At 35.2% G+C, this 23580-nt stretch overlaps 1 protein-coding gene across 2 annotated transcripts in view; it reads right to left on the bottom strand.

Annotated features, from left to right (window-relative positions):
• Positions 1–2484: 2484 nt before the first annotated feature.
• Positions 2485–23580, bottom strand: part of CDKL3 (cyclin dependent kinase like 3) — a 55970-nt gene continuing 34874 nt past the window's right edge. Inside the window, exons 5-13 of one of the 2 annotated variants that reach the window (XM_055301414.1) lie at positions 23122–23261; positions 15845–15933; positions 13121–13274; positions 12486–12817; positions 10913–11009; positions 8775–8937; positions 7876–7973; positions 4935–4990; positions 2485–2570 (exon numbers count right to left, since the gene is read on the bottom strand). In XM_055301414.1, the coding sequence (XP_055157389.1) occupies position 2570; positions 4935–4990; positions 7876–7973; positions 8775–8937; positions 10913–11009; positions 12486–12817; positions 13121–13274; positions 15845–15933; positions 23122–23261 (1130 nt within the window). In that variant the 3' untranslated portion in view covers positions 2485–2569. Of the gene's footprint in view, positions 2571–4905; positions 4991–7875; positions 7974–8774; positions 8938–10912; positions 11010–12485; positions 12818–13120; positions 13275–15844; positions 15934–23121; positions 23262–23580 lie in introns of those variants that run through there. The other variant, XM_055301413.1, reaches the window with a different exon arrangement.

Here is a 23580-nt window from a genome sequence, read left to right as displayed (position 1 = left end):
TGTGTGTGTGTGTGTGTGTGTGTGTGTGTGTGTGTGTGTGTGTGTGAGAGAGAGAGAGAGAGAGAGAGAGAGAGAGAGAGAGAGAATGCATCTGTGAGCATGGGATTGGTGGGGACAGAGGGAAAGAAAGAGAGATAATTTTAAGGAGGCTCCATACACAGCACAGAGCCTGACGCAAGGCTGGACCTCATGACCCCAAGATCATGACCTCAGTCAAAATCAAGAGTTGGACACTTAACCGATTGAGCCTCCCTGACACACCCCTCTACTATCAGAACTCAAACTGAACCTCTAGTTCTAGCCATAATGGAGTAGCAGGTATTGGTCTTACCTTAAATAATAAAACCAGACAAAACATATAAAACAACTGTTTTCAGATACTGGACAGCAGGTAAGGTCAATTTCATCAGAAATATAAAGGCTCTAAATATATATGCACCTAGTAACAGAGCTTTAAAAAGCAACTACTAAAAGAATGGAAAGGAGAAACAGACAAATCTATAAATATAAGTGAAGATTTCAGTATTTCCCCATGAGCAACTGATAAAACAAGTAGACTAAAAAACAGTAAAGATATGAGGCCTAAATATACTATTAACCAACTTGACCTAATTGTCATTTATAAAACACTACACCCAACACTTCAGCAAAATATATATATATTTTCAAGAATAATTCTTTTTAAGGGAACCAACTGATCCACCCAGGGGTCCCTCAAACAACACATTTCTAAATAAATCATAAGGGAAATTGGGCAATATTTTTAACTGATTGAAATAATACCACTTAAATTTGTGGCTTGCAGTTAAAAGGGAAATGTAAAGCTTTGAATGATATTAGAAAAGATGAAAAGTCTCAGGTCATTGACCTCAGCTTCACCTTCAGGAGCTAGAAAAATAAGAGTAAACGGAAAAACTTCTTCCTCTATTCATAACACTTCTAACACTAGCAGGACTTAACTCACAGGTTGAGGACTCAGCCTAGGACTATCCCCCTCTTCAGACTCCAGTCACAAGTTTGAACCTCCTCTTGTCACCAAACTGGCTATAAAGCAGGAGCTCCCACAACTTCCTTCTTGGGTCTTATAATTTGCTAGAATGGCTCACAGAACTCAGGCAAGTGCTTTGCTTGCTATTATCAGTTTTTATATAGGATATAACGCAGAGAAAGCCAAATGAAAGAAATGCATAGAGCAAAGTATGTGGGAAGGAGAGCAGAGTTCCCATGCTTTCTCTGGGTGCATCATCTTCCCAAGATCTCAATGTATTCACAACCAGAAAGCTCTCCAAACCAATTGTTCAGGGTTTTCATGGAGGTTCCATGATATAGACACGATCGATTAAATCATTGGCCACTGGTGATGAACTCTATCTCTAGCCCTTCTCCTCTTCCAAGAGGTCAGAGCTGAAAATTCTAATCCTCCTTCACACAGACAGTTCCTCTGGGAACCAGCTCCCTTCCTCTAAGAGTCACACCTCATTAACATAAACTCAGGTGTAGCTGAAAGGGGCTTCATTATCATAAACTTAGGTATGGTGGCACCTGGCTGGTTCAATCCATAGAGCATGAGACTCCTAATCTTGGAGTTATAAATTTGAGCTCCTACATTAGGTGTAGAGATTACTTAAAAATAAATAAGTAAATAAATAAACTCAAGTATGGTTGTAAGGAACTTATTAGGAATAACAAAAGATGCTCTTCTCATCCCCATTAGTTAGGAGATTATAAGGGTTTTGGGAACTATGTGCCAGGAACAGGTGATGAAGACCAAATATACATATTTCTTGTATCACAATGTCACAATTGAACAGAGGAAAAAAAAACAACAACAAAGATCAATAAATCATAAATCAATAGAATAGGAAAAAACAATAGAAATAATCAATGAAACCCAAAGCTAGTTATTTGAAAAAAATATTAAAATTGATAAACCTATATATAGCTAGTTACCAAGAAAAAAAAGAAAACACAAATCACCAATACAAGAAATGATAAAGATGACATCACCATAGATCTTCCCAACTGTAAAATAACCACAGAAAAATGATAATCCACATTATGCCAAAAAAATCAGCAACTTTGATGAAATGAACAAATCCTTTGAAAAAGCCAAATTACCAAAACTGATATAAAGAGAAATAACAGATGTGGATATCTCCATATTTATTAAATAAATTTAAGGAAATTGAATTTGTACATTACAATATTTCCACAAAGAAAATTCCAGGCCTCATTGGCTTCTGTGGAGATTTCTAACAAACATTTAAGGAGAATATAAGATCAGTCCTACACAAATTCTTTCAGAAACAGGATGAGGGAACACTTCCTAACTCATTTATAAAGCAACTCATTTATAAAACCAAAGACAATATAAGAAAAAAAAATGGACTAAAATCCTTCATTAACGTAAGTGCAGGGACACCTGGGTGGCTCAGCGGTTGAGCGGCTGCCTTTGGCTCAGGGTATGATCCCGTGGGTCCGGGTTAGAGTCCTGCATCGGGGTCCTTGCAGGGAGCCTGCTTCTTCCTCTGCCTGTGTCTCTGTGTCTCTCATGAATAAATAAATAAAATCTTTAAAAAAAAAAACACATAAATGCCAAAATACATTATAAAACATTAACCAATCAAATCCAATGCAAAACATAAAAAGGATCAAGTGAAATTTAATCCTAGGAATGTAGGATTGATTTAACATTCAAATTATCAGTATAGTTCACATTAACAGAATAAAGGAGGAAAATCATATGAACATCTCAGTTGATGTGGGGAAAATCGTTTAACAAAATTTAACATCTGTTCATGGTAAGGACACTGAGCAAAGAGAAACAGAAGGAACCTTCCTCAATGTTATAAAGGTCATCTACATAATATCTACAACTCACATCATACTTAATGGGAAAAAAAGGAATGTTTTCTCTCTACTATAGGAAAAAAGTCATGGATGTCCACTCTCACTACTTCTGTTCAACATTATCACATGTCCTAGTCAGTACAAGTCAAGAAAAAGTAATAAAAGGCATAAACATTGGGAAGGAAGAAGTAAAACTATTTTTATCTGCAGATGTTATGATTACTTATGTGGGAAATCCTAAGGAACATGCAAAAAAGGAAGGAAGAGGGATCCCTGGGTGGCGCAGCGGTTTGGCGCCTGCCTTTGGCCCAGGGCGCGATCCTGGAGACCCGGAATCAAATCCCACATCAGGCTCCCGGTACATGGAGCCTGCTTCTCCCTCTGCCTGTGTCTCTGCCTCTCTCTCTCTGTGACTATCATAAATAAATAAATAAAAAGAAAATTGGGTTGTCTTTAAAAAAAAAAAAAGGAAGGAAGAAAGGAATGAAAAAACAAGGGAAGAAAACCTACTAGAACCAATAAGTGAATTTTTGCAAAGTCTCAGAATACAAAATCAATATGGAAAAACAAATTGTACTTCTGTGTATTAGCAAAACTAGCTGGAAGATGATATTAAAAAACAATACCATTTATAATGCATAAAAAAACAAAACATATAGAAATAAATTTAATGACTACTATATGACTGCTACAAAATATTATAGACAGAAGTTAAAGAAGATCTAAATAAATAGGGAATTTACACCATGCTCATGTATTGGGAGACTTAATATTATCAAGATACCAATTTTCCTCAAATTGATGTAGACATTTAACACAACCCCAATTAAAATCCAAGTAGGCATTTTTGAGAAATTGAATCCTTTGATACTGATGTAGGATCAACAAATATATAAATGCAATAGGTAAAAGGCAGACATACCGGTTGAATCTACCACAAGGATCAACTTTTCAGTTCCTTGGAGGAGATTAGTTGCTAAAAGTAACAGGAATTCTGTTAGAAAGGTATATTATGTATAAAAACCTCAGGTATGAGTTCCAATTAGCCTTAAAATGAGATGAAAAGAGCCTACAATATTGTAATAAAGAAATTATGTTTTCCCTTGTTCTTCATGCTTATTTAGTAAATACAAATCAGGTACATCCCTGGTAAAACACCAGATAATCCCATTTTATTGTGTGTTGTGTTTTTGTTTTATTTATTTTTAGAATAGGACAATCAAGAATTTTGGTAGTGTGCCTCCTCTGGGTTGTATACAATCTATTTTGTGGAATAGAAAAAGTCTGTACCACATAAAAGCCACTATCAGAACTAGGAACTTGGAAGAGTGCTGGGAGTTGTTTAAAAGAATAAAAGAATTCTCAACTAAATGGAATTTAATAAAAATAAAACAAAACAAAAAGAATAAAAGAATTTAACATTTGAATAATATAACTTTCACATATTTTATAAGTACTATAAATGATGTTATAGCTGAGAACATTTTTTTTTAATTTTTATTTATTTATGATAGTCACAGAGAGAGAGAGAGGCAGAGACACAGGCAGAGGGAGAAGCAGGCTCCATGCACCGGAAGCCCGATGTGGGATTCGATCCAGGGTCTCCAGGATCGCGCCCCGGGCCAAAGGCAGGCGCCAAACCGCTGCGCCACCCAGGGATCCCTGAGAACATATTTTTAATCATCTAAGGGTAAGAACAGGCTTTAAAGCAACCGATCAGATATTTCATTAAGAACTCACTTCAGGAAGCCTGAGCATTCCAGGAAATAAAAGACACTAAAGGTTATGTGACCAGCAGAGGGCAGAGATCAGTATAAGTACAGTGTGTGTCATATGACAGTATGTGTTACCTACTCAGTAATCATGGCAAGTAAAGAAGTAGCAGAGACAGGAGAGGACTCCACAATTCTAAACCAACAGAATTCTTAGAAGAAAAAAGTGAATGGTTTGCTAACAAAACAAAGTTGGAAGATGCTAATGCAAGGCGCATGGCTGTCTTGATAGTCCGTTACATTTCTATTGTATATAAAATAAAAGAAGACTTGACAATTTGTATTTTTAAGATTTAAAAGAAAAGACACTACCAGAAAAAAAATCTGTTCCTCTTCAAGTTCTTCCCCTTAAAATGGCCATCTCCACCCTAAAATCAGAAACCAAGCCAATAAGAACCAGCAATAAGAACTAAAATATATGCTGCCAAAACCTTGACTGTAATAATGTTAAATCATATGTAACAATATATTCTATGTAAACTACTAATTGATAAACATGCTGCTCAAGCCAAAAGATTTGCTTCAATGCTTTCCTCCATTTCTGTCCTTTTAAATGACCTTCATGATATGTTTAAATGTTGTTTTAGAATGTTCTGCGTGGAACCAAGTCTGTATTTCATGCTTATCAAGTATAATTGTTTGTTCAGAAATGTTTGGTGCTCCCAAACATTGGGATCTCACTTTATGACACAATTAGAAACTTTTCCTTCTATAAAGTTCTAAACCAAAGCTAAGAATGACCATTTATCATACATGACTAAGAAAATAGATCATCAAATAAAATTATATGATTTAATGTAAGCTGCAGTTTTATTTTGATGTACCAGTCAGGCAATTTTTATCAATTAGTGTTCAAATTAAGAAAACATGAATAATTTAAATATTAATAAATTTAAAATCAAATAGGTGAATATACACATAACTACAAAGTATTTTTGATGTATCTGTAGAATTCTCTAGTCAGCATTTTTTGCGTATGTAATATTAATAAAAAGGATTTTTTTAAAAAAGGATTTTTTTTAACCATACAATGATTCTGGGATTCCCTGAATTTTCAGATGCTGCATTTTCTACTCTACATCTGGCAGGTTCTTCTTCCTTTCAGTTTGTGCATTTCCTGTATTCTAAAAAGTAAATAGAAACAGGACCTTAATTGAGGAAATGGTGAGTCTTTGGCTAAGGAAATATAGCCACAGATAAGCACTTGTACTTTGCACCTGGGGTTTATTTTATATGGGAGACTATTTAGTAAAGTATTCCTCACAATCATCATGAAACAGAATTGAAGGTGGCTCTTGCATGGACTCTTTCCTCTCTTGCCTAACTTCATCAGCAGTAATTTAGGGTTTCTCTTAGATCATATTGTCCATTCAATGTGCGTATACACTAATTGAGCACACATTTAAGATGCCTGAAAGAGTTGAAGATACAACTCGAAGCACTTGGATCTGAGTAGGTAATTCAAAAACAACTCAGTGGCACAGCCAATAGAACAAAAAAGTTGCTATTTCCTATCTCACACTTTTAAAAACATGTCATGTTCCCTTGTGCTCAAAAATAACAAACTACCAACTCAAAATTTAGGACATTTTCTTAATTCTGACACTGATGTATTAAAAATGTCTGGACCAGCCTTACATGCAATTTCACCAGCTTGTCAGAACTGCGCATGAATAGGCAACACGAAGAATCTATGGCTATCTACTACTCCCATAGCCTTATTTCAAGGTCACTTTAAAAAGGTCATCTTTTAAGCAGTTCTACACCACATGAGCAAGACAGGATTTTCCCTTCCAATTTATTTATGTAGGTTGTTTAATGAAAAAAAAAAACTGGGAGAGCTCCTTTCTTCCTGCATTGGAATATATAAATTTAGCTCCAGAAGCTCTCAGATGACAGTAGGATAAACATATGCAAGCACATACTAGGAGCTTAATACACAGATTAGGAGCCTCAATGAGTCAATCACTCAAAATATGTGCAAAGGGTGTGCTGCTCAACATGCTGGGACATCAGTAAGTTGCTCAAGTTTAAAAAAATTTTTTTAAAGATTTTATTTATTTATTCATAGAGACACACACAGAGAGAGAGAGAGGCAGAGACACAGGCAGAGGGAGAAGCAGGCTCCATGCAGGGAGCCCGATGTGGGACTCGATCCCAGGTCTCCAGGATCATGCCCCAGGCTGCAGGCAACCCTAAGCCGCTGCGCCACTGGGGCTGCCCTCAAGTTTAAAAATTTAAAGCGACCTTATTATTTTTTATAATGAACTAAAAGTTGACCATTAATGACTTTCTTTGTTCTGTCTAGAAAATATTTCTTTCCTACAAAGTGGCCTGTGGAGTTCTTAACAAGTTCTAAGCCATAAGCTCTAAGGCATTAAGCATCACTATGCTAATCTTGCTATCTGGTATATGCTAGTTAGCATACCAGATATGCTAATGGTATCTGCTAACTCTTTAATCCAATGACATAGAGATGGAATAGACTTAGTGAAAATGCCTTTTTATATGGTTTTAAAGTTTCTCTACTTTTTCTAATTTCTCCAAATTTCCTTAATAAGCATGTTCTAATTTTATTATGAATAAAAATATAATTAATTTTATTTATAAAATAAGAAACTGATATAATGAAATTGATGACCTTACAGATGTGTAGAATAGAAGGCCATCTATATGCTTTAATTAAGTGGGAGCTGAGCACAATCCCCTTTCCTTAAAAGAAGGTCTTTAGAAAGTATGCATTTGGATACTGAGATTTCCAAGTATTTCCAATAAAATTCAAGACTGGTTGGTGGGGGTTGGGACATTCCAACACAGTTATCTGACAGATGGCTGAGAACAAATCTTTGTGAAGATAGAACAGTAGGTGGACAGCAGAGATAAACTGAAAACAGGAAGAAAGGGGCTAAAGATAAATACCTATGGTCTTGTGGACAGCATAACTCTCTGTTCACACCATTATTTGTTTCCTCTGCCCGATCATATGTAATACACATAATATTTTCCCTGCGAACTATATACTCTAATCATTCAACATTCCAATGAGGGCTGGTATTAACTGCTCTCCAAAAAATAACTTTTAAAAACTCTTACTAATATGCCATTTTAAGAGAAAACAGGTGTTTTTCATGTTCAAAGACTACATCACTTTGTATTTTTATATAACTTTCCAATAGTGATAACTAAATTTACACACCAAGTCAAGGGTTCCAAATTACACTCCATAGTAAAACTATAAACAAAAAAGTTTTACCTCTTGTTTTTCTTGATTTTGATCCACATTAAGTAAAGTTGGTATTTTAGATGAATCTGTTTTCCTTGATTCCCTCTTCAGCACTTTTATCTGTTTAACTTTTACAAAAATATATACAACAACAACTTGTTATTCCTACCTTGAAATTTTACTTTCCTTTTCAAGAGGTTCAAATAGAAATTCCGATATCCACTAAAATCAGTTTCTCAGTTTATTATAAAGGAACTGAATAAATCATTATTTGTAATGTAAAATATGCCAATCATAAATGATCTGTTTTATAACTTTATAAATAGTCTACCAGGTATTAAAAGAAGATATTTTTTTTAAATTCTGCATATAACTGGTAAGTGGATCAGATGAACTGTACAAGTACTATTTTCTTGCTATTATATTAACTTTTCACAAGGTGTCACTGTTCTTCAAAGAAACAAAACATTTACTCTGCAAAAAAAGGAGTTTCATTTTAAGAGCTCAGTACATGTTATAAAGCTTAATTTATATATATATATATATAAAGCTTAATCTACTACATCTTTGGATACCTGAAGTGCATACATCATTCTTGCTATTATCTGGGCAAAAATCATAGGGAAACAAAAGAAATTGATTTACTCCAGGTCATACACCAAACCAAAACCACTTTCCGCAAACACTGTTCTAACATTTCAACAATAATGAGCTAATAAAAAAATCCGCCTTTTAAAGTTTCCCTAATAATTCTTTAAAAATTCTCTCCTTCAAGTCTCCTTATTTGACTATGAGGGAAAAATTCTCCTCAGCTGAAAATATTTTTCAAAGCAATTTGCTATCTTCTATCTAAATCATATCATAAATGTAAGTTGTCTTATTAAAAAAAAGATCTTGTAAATTTGTAAAGCTTGCCAACAAATATGTACCTTCCATTCCTTTCACCTCCTTGGGCTGTATTGTGAAAGGCAGTTCTGGGAAATGGAATTCCTTCCTGTCAGATCTGGAAAAATTCAGCTTTCTTTTGTGTCCATTTGCCATTTGGTCACTTTGACCTGTTCGCTCATTAAATACACTTTTCTCCATTTGGCTCTAAACAAACAAGAGTTAATATGAAAAAATATGTGTAACTTATTTGAATGACAAGCCCAAAACTGCTAGCCATTTGGGAGGTAATAAGATAGGCACAAAACATCTATCTTTGCAGAGTTATTTTAATAATTAAGAAATAGAATACCATTTAAACACATAAACATCAAATTCCAATAAAAGTTTCATGAAACAAACTTTTAAAAATATGTTGGATATTCTGAGAATAATAGTGTTGATCAGGAAAACCACAATCTTAACTTTTAATACATAATCCTATTCATTGCACCCTGATTTTGGACAAATTGCTTCAGTTCATTTTATTTATTTTTCTATTTACAAAACCATGTACTCTGGACACAAGGAGAATCCAGCATTCTAGAATACCTTTAGTATTACCTATTTTTTTAAAGATTTTATTTATTTATTCATGAGAGACAAAAAGAGAGAGACAGAAGCAGAGACACAGGTAGAGAGAGAACAGGCTCCATGCAGGGAGCCTAATGTGGGACTGGATCCCTGGTCTCCAGGATCACACCCTGGGCTGAAGGTGGCGCTAAACCACTGAGCCACCCAGGCTGCCCATGTTACCTATTTTTTACCTATTTTTGGTCATTTGGTAACAGATAATGAAAATTCTCCTAAATTAATAAACATTCTGCCACAATGCAATGTGTAGTATTCCTCTATGTGGATATATATTAATATGCTTAATAAGTCACTTGCTCTTAGATATATTTGTATTGTTCTCAATTTTTATTATTATTATAAATAACATTATGTATCAATTTTGAATAAGCTACTTCCCTATGTAAAAAATGAGAGAATGAACGACACTGATTACATTTTTCTAGTGAAAAGTTTGATGTATCTATTTATCAATTGCCTTTAATCTATAAAATAAGATATTAAAAACATTTTTGGGGGAGTGAAAGACCTAAAAAACTTCTGACTTTTTTTAAGATTCTATTCATTTTTTTTAAAGTAATCTCTATATCCAACATGGGGCTCAAACTCACAATCCTGAGATCAAGGGTTGCATGTTCTTCTGACTGAGCCAGCCAGTGCCCAAGTTTTATAACTTTTAAAGGTCAAAATACTAACTTTTTAAAAAGATTTTATTTATTTAATTATGTATTTATGTATTCATGAGAGACAGAGAGAGAGAGAGAAGCACAAACATAAGCAGAGGGAAAAGTAGGTTCCATGCAGGAAGCCCAATGTGAGACTGGATCCTGGCACTCTGGGATCATGCCCCGAGCCAAAGGCACGCGCTCAACCGCTAAGCCACCCAGGTGTCCCGAAAATCTTAACTTTTTTGGTGCAGGTCAGACATTAAATCCAGAAATCAAATTATAAGAAGTTAACTAAAATTGTGAAAGCAATAAGGAAACAATGGCCTATTTTCACCTCAGGAAAAACAAAAATGCTAAAAGCACATTAAAAAAATTTTTTGAATTTTATTTTAGAGAGAGTGAGAGCAGGGAGGGGGGTAGGGACAGAAAAAGAGAGAAAGAATCTCAAACAGGCTTCACACTCAGTGCAGAGCCCCATGCAGGGCTTGGTATTATGACCCTGAGATCATGACCTGAGCTGAAATCAAGAGTCGAACACTTAATCAATTGAGCCACCTAGGCACTCCTAAAAGCACATTTAAAAAAAATTTTTTTTAAGATTTTATTTCTTTATTCACGAGACACACACACACACACACACACACACACACACAGAGGCAGAGACACAGGCAGAGGGAAAAGCAGGCTCCATGCAGGGAGCCCAACATGGGACTCGATCCTGGGTCTCCAGGATCACATCCTGGGTCGAAGGCAGGCGCTAAACCGCTGAGCCACCCAGGGATCCCAAAGCACATTTTTTTAAATGCAGAAGCCCCAAAGATAGAAGGAAGGATTTGGTGGGGGAAGGAGTCAAGGATAATGTTGAGGGAAGCCATGTTTTAATGACTAGCTTCTTGCCTTACTTGAATGGGACCTGCATCATCCTCTTGCCTGTAATTAGACATAACCTGTCCAATAGATTGTGAAGAGGTACGTCTCTTTTTTGCTCTTTCAGTCAACCTATTATTTAAAAATTAACACAAAGTTATTAGAACTCCCTCAGAAGTACTTCCATTTGGGCTTCAATAATGAGGAAGTTGTATCATGGTAGTCTAAAGTTTGAACAGTGAGTGCCAAAATGCAATTGTGAGTGTGTAACTGCTAATTGCTCTAAGTAGGCAAAAACAGAGCAAAGAACAACTTGCTTATGCTAGCTGTCCTACTTGGGCCCTTGTCTCTATTCTAAATCTGTATCTATCCCACTCTCTCTTTCTCTCTCTCTTTAATTTTTTATTTTATTTTATTTATTTATTCATGAGAGACACAGAGAGAGAGAGGCAGAGACACAGGCAGAGGGAGAAGCAGGCCCCATGCAGGGAGCCTCATGTGGGATTGAATCCTGGGACTCCAGGACCATGCCCTGAGCCCAACCACTGAGCCACTCAGGTGTCCCTCTAATTTTTTAAGTAGTCTCCACACCCAATATGGGGCTTGGAGATTGGGGCTTGGGCCTGAGATTAAGAGTAGTATGCTCCACCAACTGAGCCAGCCAGGTGCCTCTAAATCTGGCTCTCCTAAATATTGGGTTTCTGAATTTCTGAGCTAGCTGTCCAAGGCCGTTGACAACCATGGTTATTGCAACCATGGTGTTGGAATCATCTCAAAAACAAATGGGTTCTTGCTGTCTGTGTAATCTGCTGTACCTCTGAACTAACAGAAATGTCTACTTGCCCATCTCTGCAGGCCTCTCAGCTTCACAACTTATAGCCCAAATCAGTGTGCTATAAGTATTAGTTTAGTATTAGTTTGGGATACTGAACATAGTTTCCTTCCTCATCTAGATTCACAGTAGTTTCCCTAAATTTAGGACTGGCCATGATGCCTTGCTAGATAGACCTTTGCTATATAACACACTGCCCTTGATTAAGCAGACTTGTGGTAACAGTCTTCCAATCTGTATCAGTAGCTAAAACTACAACTGGCCCAATATGTTGTTTTACCCCCCAAATATTTGATCTTTAAAAGTTACTTGAGTATAAAAGATTATTTTCAACTATTCTTTCTCCATTTAGAAAATTTGCTGATACAGACAAAATGCTTACTTTGTTGTACTAAGGCACATCAATGCCAGAACTTAGGTCATATCATCTTTTTCCTCTTCAGATGGGAAGAAATTATTCCGAGAGTCTTTTCCTTCTATGAGGTTTTTCCAAAAGGTATTAGTGAAAAATTAAACATTCTTCTGTAGCATTCTTAAGAAACAGTTCTTAAGCATTAAGAAACAGCATTAAGAAATGCTTCTTGTAAAAAAAAAAAGAAATGCTTCTTGTGTAGCATTTTTAAGAAACAGTAATGGCCCATTATATGATTATAATTTCAATATATCTTCAAATTCAGTTTATATCAGACACTATGAACTTGATTCTCTGAAATACCATTATATGGGAGCATTGTATAACTTGGGTCTATTTCCTTCTATTTTCTGTTATAACTCACCTTGAATTTGGATGGGAAAGATTTAAATTGGGATTTGAAGCCATCAAATTACTGCTAGTTAGATTGATGGGTGGCATCATCATACTACCTCCAGCATGTGGATCGTCTTTCATGCCATTAGAATTAGTGCTGGGATTGACAGGGCTTGGTAGTGGTTCACTGATTACAGGTTTCGTATCTTGAGACATAGAATGAGCATTTTCAACGGCATCCTGTTGACAATGTCCACCTTCACACTCTATCTTGTTTGGTTCTAAGATATCTCCTTTTCCTCCCTTGACTTTAATAACTCTGACTTTGATCTCCTTGGGCTTTTTCTCTCTCTCCATTTCCTGGAATAGAAACATCCAAAATTTGAGTCAGAAGGATAGCCATTTTGGGCAGCCCAGGTGGCTCAGCGGTTTAGCACCGCCTTCAGCCCAGGGCATGATCCTGGAGACCCAGGATCCAGTCCCACAACAGGCTCCCTACATGGAGCCTGCTTCTCCCTCTGCCTGTGTCTTTGCCTCTCTGTGTGTGTGTGTCTCTCATGAATAAATAAATAAAATCTTTAAAAAAAAAAAAGGAGAGTCATTTTTATCATTACAGTGCTAACTAAAATAACGTTATACTGGCTAAAAGAAAACAGTTTTTACCTTTCCCAAAACTGGAGTACTTAGCAGTGTATTGGTATAAGTTGTTTTTCTTTCATCTTTCATAAGCTCATTCTCTTTAGAATTCTCTTTTGGCTTTATGAATGAATTGACTTTTGCTTCTTGCAGTAACTTAGCTCTCAGTTCTGGTATGAATCTGATAAAACAATATCAACCAATATTCTTTTTTATTTATGTAAAGTATTTTATCTCTAAAGGATCATTTAATCAATTAATTTACATATCAGCTAAACATAAATTCTCAATGATGCATGTCAAGAAATGGTATAATACTTAATACAGATTGCTTACTGGTAAACACACAGCTTCCAAAAACTTTGCCACAGGAATTTACTAGATAAAAATTTTACAAAATAGGTTTATATGAATTACATTCCTATGGTAATGCAAACTTTACTTAGTAAAAGTATTATTTTTAATTTTGATAAATATGTTATTCTTTCAAGGAAAACTCAGGCCATTTTGTCCTTTTTGTGTTTTTTTTTAAAGTAGTAATACTTAAAAGATGAACCAATTAGTTTCAGAAATTAATTCTAGAAAAATATTTTTAGTATAAAATGTAAGAGAATACATCAATATTGAAGGGAGATTGTTTTGGTTTTGGTTTGAATTGTTTTCAGTTATTTATTTTTTAATAGAAAATCCATTCACATGGCTCAAAATTCAAAAGGCTGTACTGAAAAGTCTCCTTCCTACCCTGCTCCTGACTTGCACAGTTCCCTTTCCTGAAATAGATATAATTATCCATTTGGGGAAATTTTATATCATATTGTATTGTATTGTACTGTATTGTATGTAAGCTCTACACCCAGTATGGGGCTTGAATTCACCATCCTGAGATTAAGAGTCACATGCTCTACTGACCAATACAGCCAGGTGTCCCCTAGTTCGCGGAAATTTTAAAATATCATTACACGAGTGAATTCTTCCCCAGTTTAGCCCAATCTTGCCAGAGCTGTGCAGGGCACATGTCAAAGTAAAGTGTAGTGTGAAGAGATGAAGAAAATAACCAGTGTGATTTATCTGGCTGAATGAGAACCTATCACAATTCTGTCAAAACTCCCTTGTATTGCAGAAGGTTCTGTGAAAGAGAGAGGTCTCTTATCAAAGGAAAAGGTCTTCCCCCAAACAATTTCTGAGGATTCAATCACTGTAATTCAAGAACTTTCACCCCAACATACTAAAATCCTAGTACCTAACTACCCAAAAGAAATCAACTTGGTCTACATAGAACTGATATAAGCAACTTTTTAATTCAATAACTAGCATTTTTTTCATCAATGGCACTTTCAATATATCTTTTCCTTTTTGTTTCATGTCAAAATTATTTTGTCTTATATTAAAATTCTTAAAGTGACTGAAGTTCTAAGTACTTTAAAGGATTCTCTTTTCTGTGCATTTTTCTATTTTAGTCTGTCTTCAACGGTTGTTCCGGAACTTTTCTGTGCCTAATCTTACGTCCATCACATTTTTATTGGCAAACTGAATTTAAATATTTAAATTTAAATATTTTTTTAAAGTCCATCACATTTTAAATGATGTCCATCTTTTCTGACCTCACATTCAAAGCCCAACTGAATGACTCTGCAATTAAAGAAAACTCTTTTCTATTTCTTTCAAAGCCCAAATAGAAAATGGTGTTTTTTAGAAATATAGCTGATTTTAGGCAAAATACATTAAAAGCCCTGATGTCCATCAATGGATAAATGGATAAAGATGATGTGGTATATATTTAATGGAATATTACTCAGCCATCAAAAAGAATGAAATATTGCCATTTGCAACAACGTAGGTGAAACTAAAGGGTATTATGCTAAGCGAAATTGGTCAGTCAGAGAAAGACAAATACCATATGATTTCACTCATATGTGGAATTTAAGAAAATAGATGAACATAGGAGAAAGGAAGGAAAAATAAAATAAGATAAAAACAGAGAGGCAAACCATAAGAGATTCTTAACTCTAGGAAACAAAATGAGGGTTGCTGGAGGGAAGTGAGGGGGATGGACTAAATGGGTGATGGGCATTAAGGAAGGCACTTATGATGAGCACTGAGTGTAAAATGCAACTGATGAATCACTAAATTCTACCCTTGAAATTAATAATATACCATATGTGAACTAAGTTGAATTTAAATAAATTTTTTTTAAAAATACAGCTGATTTCTATATCTACACTGTCATAATATATTATACATATAATGTGAAACACAGAAGGGCTAGAGGCATGGTCCTCTCTCAAACTTTCACTTTGGTAGGGAAAATATGACAACAAACACTACAACAGAGAGTAAATAAAGCAGAGAAAAAAATCATTTGGGGAATAAATGCCAATTATAACATATAGATCAGAGATGCTATCAGAAAAGGAAAATCTAGACTATTCAGAGGTCCAAATAGAAATAAAGCTAAAAAGTACTGATTGTTTATTTACTATTTTCAGGTTTATGATTACCATTGAAAATGTGTATAAAAAGCTTAGCACACCGCGTAGGACATTGTAACTGTAATGAATGTTAACTACAATTATTTTTATTAGTAGAATTTTCATTAGGACACCTGTAAGTCTGCTGTAGACCTAGTTAGTAGAGGAACTCAGTAAAATTCTTGCTTAAATTGATTTTTTTGTGTGTGTAATATTAACAATTCTCATGCTAGTAGAATTCCCTAACATAAAACACTAAGAAGTCCACACTTCACTTGCTTACTTTTCAATAAATCCATCTCTAGTAAAATACTCATGATGCAAAAGATCAGTAGATGATGTCCTCTCAGCAGGATCAATTTGTAAACAAGCCTAGAAAATGAAAAAAAAAAAAAGATTCTAACATTAAATAAGGTTCTTAACAGGGCTCTATAAGGTAAAAATTAAATTCATTTGACATATGTAGAAGTAAATTATCACCCAGAGTTTAAAAATGATCTTGAAGGGATCCCTGGGTGGCGCAGCGGTTTGGCGCCTGCCTTTGGCCCAGGGCGTGATCCTGGAGACCCAGGATCGAATCCCACATCGGGCTCCCGGTGCATGGAGCCTGCTTCTCCCTCTTCCTATGTCTCTGCGCCTCTCTCTCTCTCTCTCTCTCTCTCTGTGACTATCATAAATAAATAAAAAAAATTTAAAAAAAAGAGCATGCAAACTATATTGTATGTTCTCTTTAAAAAAAAATAATAAAATAAAATAAAAATGATCTTGAAAAGAAGGCTTTAGACCTTAGGAATTTCTGACAGTGAGTTCTGACCACATATTTCCCTAAGAAATTTGTACTGGGTAAAGCATTATTATAGTTCAAATGTCCTATGATTCTAGCCAAAACAGAAGTCAGTCTGTTTCTGTTGGAATTAGCAGAAATTAATTAATTCATTTTGATCCTCGTATCAGCATTGTAAAGTGGAAAGTTCATGGATTATTACTTCCATTCTATAGAGCTAGAAGCATAATCAGTGATTTACTATATGAGAATCTTAACTCATTGTCTGAATCTTAATCAGTGCCTTTTCTTTCTTTTTTTTTTCTTAAATATTTTATTTATCCACGTGAGACAGAGAGAGAGAAAGAGAGAGAGAGAGAGGCAAAGACACAGGCAGAGAGAGAAGCAGGCTCCATGCAGGGAGCCAGACGTGGGACTCAATCCCGGGTCTCCAAGATCACACTCTGGGCAGAAGGCAGCGCTAAACCGCGGAGCCACCTGGGCTGCCCATCAGTGCCTTTTCTATGGCATAACACAACTTCACAAACATTCAAACCCCCGAATCTTTCAATAAACCATTATGAGAACAGCTCTTTTTTGTTTCCCTATCTTGGGAATACTTCAACTGAATAGAGAAACAAACAAACCTACAAAACAAAAACAGATGATGGAAGGATGAGTTTTGAAAACAAGTCAAATATCATAAATTTATATATAATCAAATAACTAGTTATAAATAGAAGATATTTTTAACCAAAATATTAAAGACAGTATTTGAATAAAAGCTATTTATAGTTTTCATTTCTTCCCTTAGAAAAAGGCAAAACATTAAAAAAGGCAAAACATAATAATAATAATAGGTAAGTTTTATTGATGTTTACTATGTGCCACATAACACTCTACCTAGACCTTTCCTTTTTTTTTTCCTTTTTTTTTTTTATCCTTTTCCTATTACTTGACGCCAACAACAACCCTACAAGGTAGGTATTATTATTATTCCCATTGTACAGGTAAGGAGACTGATGCCCAGAGAAATGAAGTTATTTGTCTAGATCTAACAAATAGAAGAGTAGAATTAAAATCCAGAAAATCAATGGTAATTTAATATAATATTACATTTTTGCTTATTTCAAAATGTATATGCTCAAACTGATCCATGAAAAAACTTGCAAAGATCTGCTATACAAAAAAAAGAATATAGCTAATAGTACTGTGCTACACATTTTAAAATTTGGTAAGAGGGTAGATTCATGTTATGTTTTTTACCACAATAATAATACATTGACTCACAAAGCAAAACTGAATGTATTATCTACTTTATGATGGAGGAATACCCTGACTGTTAAGACAGCAACTAACTAAATATATGTGCTTATTTTAGAATATGAGAGTAATCCATCAGTAAAACTTACTAATAAAAATGTCTTAAAAATCTGCTCAAGTCATAGCCTATTAGAGGCAGACAAATGAGTCTTTCTCTGAATAAAATAATTTTAAATTTTAAATCTGGGGCTCCTGGGTGGCTCAGTTGGTTAAGCGTCTGCCTTCAGCTTGGGTCATGGTCCTGGTGTCCTAGGATCAAGCCCCACATCCAGCTCCCTGCTCAGTGGGAAGCCAGCTTCTCCCCCTCTCCACACCCTACGTCCATTTGTGCTTGCTCTTGCTACCTTTCTGTCTCTCAAATAAATAAGTCTTTTTTTAAAAAAAGAAAATTTATATTCATGCCCTAGTTTGGAAAATGTAAAATATGATACTTTGAGAAACAGACTGGCAGTTTCTTTAAAAATTAAATATACACATAGCTTAAACCCACCATTCCACTCTTACTTACTCAGAAGGATAAAAATATACACCTACAAAGACTTGCACATGAATGTTCATAGCACTTGTAACAGACAAAAATAGAAAATAACCCAAAACAGGGAATGGATTAATAAAAATTGTATACATCTGTACAATGGAGTACTATTCAGCAATAAAAAAGAATTCACTATGAAACACACAAAAACATGAATGAATCTCTAAACCATAATGCTGTATCAAAGAGTATATACTATGTAATTTTATATATATATATATAGACACACACACATATCCTAGAAAATGTAAACTAATTTATAGTGATAAAAAGCAACTTAGAGGTTGTCTGGGAACAGAAATGGAGGAAAAGAAGGATTGCAAAAGGATAAGAGGACATTCTGGGGGCATCCTGGGTGGCTCAGTGGTTTAGCACTGCCTTCAGCCCAGGGCCTGACCCTGGAGATGGATCGAGTCCCACATGAGTCCCTGCAGGAAGCCTGCTTCTTTCTCTGCCTGTGTCTCTGCCTTTCTCTCTCTCTCTGTCTCTCACAAATAAAATCTTTTTTTTTTTTTTAAAAAAAGGACATTTTGGAGGGTGATGGAAATGTAAGATATCTTGATTGCGATGGTGGTTTCATAGGTGTATACATCTATCAAAACTCATCAAATTATACATTTTAAGTATGTGTAGTTTAATGTACATAATTACATCACAATAAAGTTATTGAAAGAATTTAAATCTAGGAAATGATACATGCTTTGCCCCAGATATTAAGATGTATTTTAAAGTTAACAATAATCAAACTGATGTTTATACTAGAAAAAAGAAAGAAAGCAATGAAAAAGAAACAGACCCAAGCGTATATAAGCATTTTGTGTATGCTAAATGTGGCATTCTAAGTCACTGGATTATTCAAGGTGAAGAAAATTTTTACAATACACATGACAAAAGACTAATATGCCTATTATTTTACAAATCTATATGAAAAGAGATAGTCTGAGAAATAGTTTAATGATTTTTTAAAGATTTTGTTTATTTATTCATGAGAGACACAGAGAGAAGGCAGAGACATAGAGAGGGAGAAGCAGGCTCCTCGCAGAGAGGCCTATGGGGGACTCAATCCTGGAACCCTGAGATCACGCTCCAAACCAAAGGCAGACACTCAACCACTGAGCCACCCAGGTGTCCCCAGTTTAATGATTCTTAAAATAAGAAATACAAATGGCCAATTAATATTAGTAAAATGTTCAACCTTTCCTGTGATGATATAAGTGCAACTAAAAAAAGGATGCTATTTTAAGCTTCTTAAATTGGCAAATATTTTGAAGCGCCTAGCTGGCTCAACTGGTAGAGTATGGTGACTCTTTTTTTTTTTTTTTTTTTTTTAGTATGGTGACTCTTGCTCTTGGGGTCGTGAGTTTGAGCTCCACGTTGGATATAGAGATTACTTTAAAAAAATTAGAAAATGGGCAGCCCCGGTGGCACAGCGGTTTCGTGCCACCTGCAGCTCAGGGTGTGATCCTGAAGATCCTAGATCGAGTCCCATGTCAGGCTCTCTGTATGATGCCTGCTTATCCTCCCTCTGCCTGTGTCTCCGCCTCTCTCTCTCTCTCTCTCTCTCTCTCTCTCTCTATGAATAAATAAAATCTTTTTTAAAAACTGGAAAATATGTTTAAAATTATAGTATCCAATGTTAGATTGAGAGTGGGAATTTATATCCAGTGTTATTTGAGAGTACTTGAACATAAATCAGTAAAATCTTTCTGGAGGAAAAAATAGCAAAATAGATTTAAAAATTCTGAAAAAGTATAAACACTGTGGCCCACTAATCACAATTCTAGGAATTTATCCTAACAAATAATAAAACAAGTTCAAAAAGACTTATTTAAAAAATGTTCACTAAAGCATCTTTACCAAAAGAGAGAAAACCTGAAAACAAATGTTCAAAATTGTAAATCAGTTAAACTATGGAACAGTCAGGCTATATGATACTATGCAACCATTGAAAATCATGATGTAGTACCATATTCACTGACATGGTTACATAACATAAACAGGTCACATAACTATGTGAAGTATGATATCTTTTAAAAGCATAAATTTCAGGGGGTGGGGAGAAAAAAAGCTTAAATTTCTATGCACATATTTGGTTCACAAAAGTCTAGAAGTATATAAATCAAAATGTCAATAGTAATTTTTCCCAGAGTGTAGGAGTTGGGAAAATCTTAACTTCTTTTTATCATGCATTCTCTACTTTTTCTATAATCATTATGTATTCTTTGTATAATTAAAACTATGATATAAAAAATAAATTCAAATGAAAATGTAGTAAACAAATTTGATTCTTCTACTTTTTAAAAAGATTTTATTTATTTGAGAGAGAGAATGAGAGCGTGAGAAATGAAAGGAGCCTAGGGGGAAGGAGACGTGCAAGTAGACTCTACATTGACTGCAGAGCTGGCTGTGGGGCTCAATCTCAGTACCCTGAGATCATGACCTGAGCCAAAACCAGAGTCAGAAACTCAACCAACACAGCTACCCAGGAGCCCCCCAATTCTTTTTTAAGATTTATTTTATTTTATTTTGTTGGGGGAAATTTTTTTAAATAGCCAAAATTTATTCTCCAACAAAACAGCATCAGCAGGTAAAAATACAGGGGCTTTTCCACAGATCATACATTCACATAGGCATTATTTGCTTAATAGTAAGAAAGGCTCCGGTGTGTTCTCTGTAACAATGTCCACTTCACAGTGTAAACAGGTACTAAACTTTGGGTTCAACTTACAATTCTAGGAAGAAAGGCACAACGTGGCCACAAAATTTGGAGGGATCCTAAAGTCAGGTGCAATAAAACAGACAAAATTTTGATAACAGTCTTGATCTACTTTTCTACAAAGAAGGAGACATCTCCACTCAGAAATTAGTCTTTCTTTCTCCTTCCTTGTTCAACCATTAGAGCATGTTTCATCATTACATATACAAAAAAGGCGGGGTTTTTTTAAAAAAATAATAATATCTTAAGTGAAAATATCTTAAGTGTCCGGCGGCTCCCACCACACATCAAGTCAGGTTTTAAGACAGGGTGTCAGAACACCTCAGCAGTCATAAAATTGGAAAATGGACACTATGGCTACAAAAATAAAAAATAAATGAGGTACATAAATAAAGGGGCACCTGGGTGGCCAGTCAATTAAGTATCTGCCTTAGGCTCAGGTCATGATCTCAGAGTCCTGGGATCAAGCCCCAAGTCAGGCTCTCCGCTCAGTGGGGAGCCTGCTTCTCCCTCTGCCCCTCTCCCCCTACTCATGCACTCTCTCTCTCTCAATCTCTCAAATAAATAAAATCTTTAAAAAACAAAAAAGAAATTGTAAAGTTTCCTACCATGTGAATGTTTCATTAAATTCATTCATTAAAATAATATATTTATTTGAGTGAGAGAGAGCAAGAGTGAGCATGAGTGGGAGGGGCAGAGGGAGAGGGAGAGAGATCTCAAGCAGATTCCTCACTGAGTGCAGAGCCCAGCTCTGGGTTTGATCTCACAATCATGATATCAACGATCTGAGCCAAAATCAATCGTCAGATACTTACCCAATTGAACTATCCAAGTGCCTCCAGAGAGAGAGAGAATCTTAAGTAGACTCCCTGTTGAGGGTGGAGGCCATGATGGGGCTCAATCTCACAACCTTGAGATCATGACCTGAGCCAAAAACAAGAGTCAGACACTCAACTGTGTGAGCTACCTGGGACCCCGACAAATCAGATTATTAATAAACTCTAGTTTTCTCCAGATACCAATGAAATAATTTTTCCCCATTAAGAATGGTCTTTAGAGGGACACCTGGGTGGCTCAGTGGTTGAGCAGATTCTGCCTTTGGCTCAGGTCATGATCCCAGGGTCATGGGATCGAGTCCTACATCAGGCTCCCCACAGGGTGCCTGCTTCTCTCTCTGCCTATGTCTCTGCCTCTCTCTGTGTATCTCTCATGAGTAAATAAATAAAATCTTTAAAAAAAGAAAGAATAGTCTTTAGATGCTACATATTATATGTTTAACAAGTTTACCTAAACAATAACAGCAACAATTAAAATTGACAAAATTTGTCAACAGCTTAATCAAGGCTCTGTGCTCAGAACATTTTCACCATTACTTCATTTAATCCTCCAGCCCCCCAAAATAAAGACTGTTAATGTTGTTTTATAGCCCAGTAAACTGGGTCACAGAAATTAAGTGACTTTCCCAAGGTTACAGAGCTAATTAGTGACAGAGCTGAGTTTTAGTCTATGTGATTCCAGAGCTCCTTCCTATAAACACTACACCATACTTGCTTTGAAATTTAGGTAACCACTTTTTTTAAAGGGCTATACACATCAGAAATAAGATACTTCAGTTGACCTTGGGAAAGGAAATTAGCTAGATAGACAAAATAAATAGAAACACATTACTTTCCACAGTAAATTCTCTTACTTTTTGAATTTTGCACTAAGTATATTACTATCTTTATTACCTAGTTCAAAAAGAAATTTACATTTAAAAATAATTAGCAAGTATTATATATAGTATAATGTTTTTGTTTTCTCCAAATTCAAGGTAAATTTTGGCATTGGTATACCTCAAACAACATTAAAACTGCAGCTGTCAATGCCTAGTAGATCTCTCAGGATACAAGTACACAAGGAACTTGGGTAGACTGGCTATTAAAAGGTAGTGCTAAACATGGTTAAGTCCTTCAAAATCTTCCAATTTATCCCTAATGATCATTAAAATTGGGATAAACTAAAAATAATGGACAGGATCATCCTAGGGAGTTCTCAGTTCTAACAATCTATGAATTTTAATTTTTCTGGACTAAAGACAGAAAGTAGAAATACAGTAACTTTTAAGAGATAATATTAATGAATGTTATTGAATCCTTTTAGAATTTCATTAAAATAATAACTTAAAACTATATTATAATTTATGCAAATTTCCCAGAAATAAGTCCTTAATTCTTAACATACGTCAACTATATCTGCCAACAATCCATTTAGTTTTGGGTATTTTTTTCTTGCATTTTTGGTGTGTTGAACTTGAGGAAGAACCACCCCAGCAAAAATGGGACTCGTGGAAAAGATATTCTGTAAGTGAGGTGTCAAATTGCCTGAAAAAAGAAAAAAATATGAATATAAGAACAGGGAAATTAATCTACAATCAAAATAAACAAGTTACTATGTGGTCTGCATTAAATTACTAAAAAGAAAAAATTACTAAAAAGAGAATAACAATTATGTTCTTTTAATTTTTTTTTTAAGATTTTGTGTATTTATTCACGAGAGACACAGAGAGAGAGAGGCAGAGACATAGGCAGAAGGAGAAGCAGGTTCCATGCAGGGAGCCCATGCGGGACTGAATCCCAGGACTCCAGTATCACGCTGAACCAAAGGCAGAGTATCAACCACTAAGCCACTCAGGCGTCCCAT

Source organism: Nyctereutes procyonoides, unplaced genomic scaffold (assembly GCF_905146905.1).
Source record: "Nyctereutes procyonoides isolate TBG_1078 unplaced genomic scaffold, NYPRO_anot_genome, whole genome shotgun sequence".
Lineage (NCBI taxonomy): Eukaryota > Metazoa > Chordata > Mammalia > Carnivora > Canidae > Nyctereutes > Nyctereutes procyonoides.
This window is presented reverse-complemented; position numbering and strand designations above follow the sequence as displayed.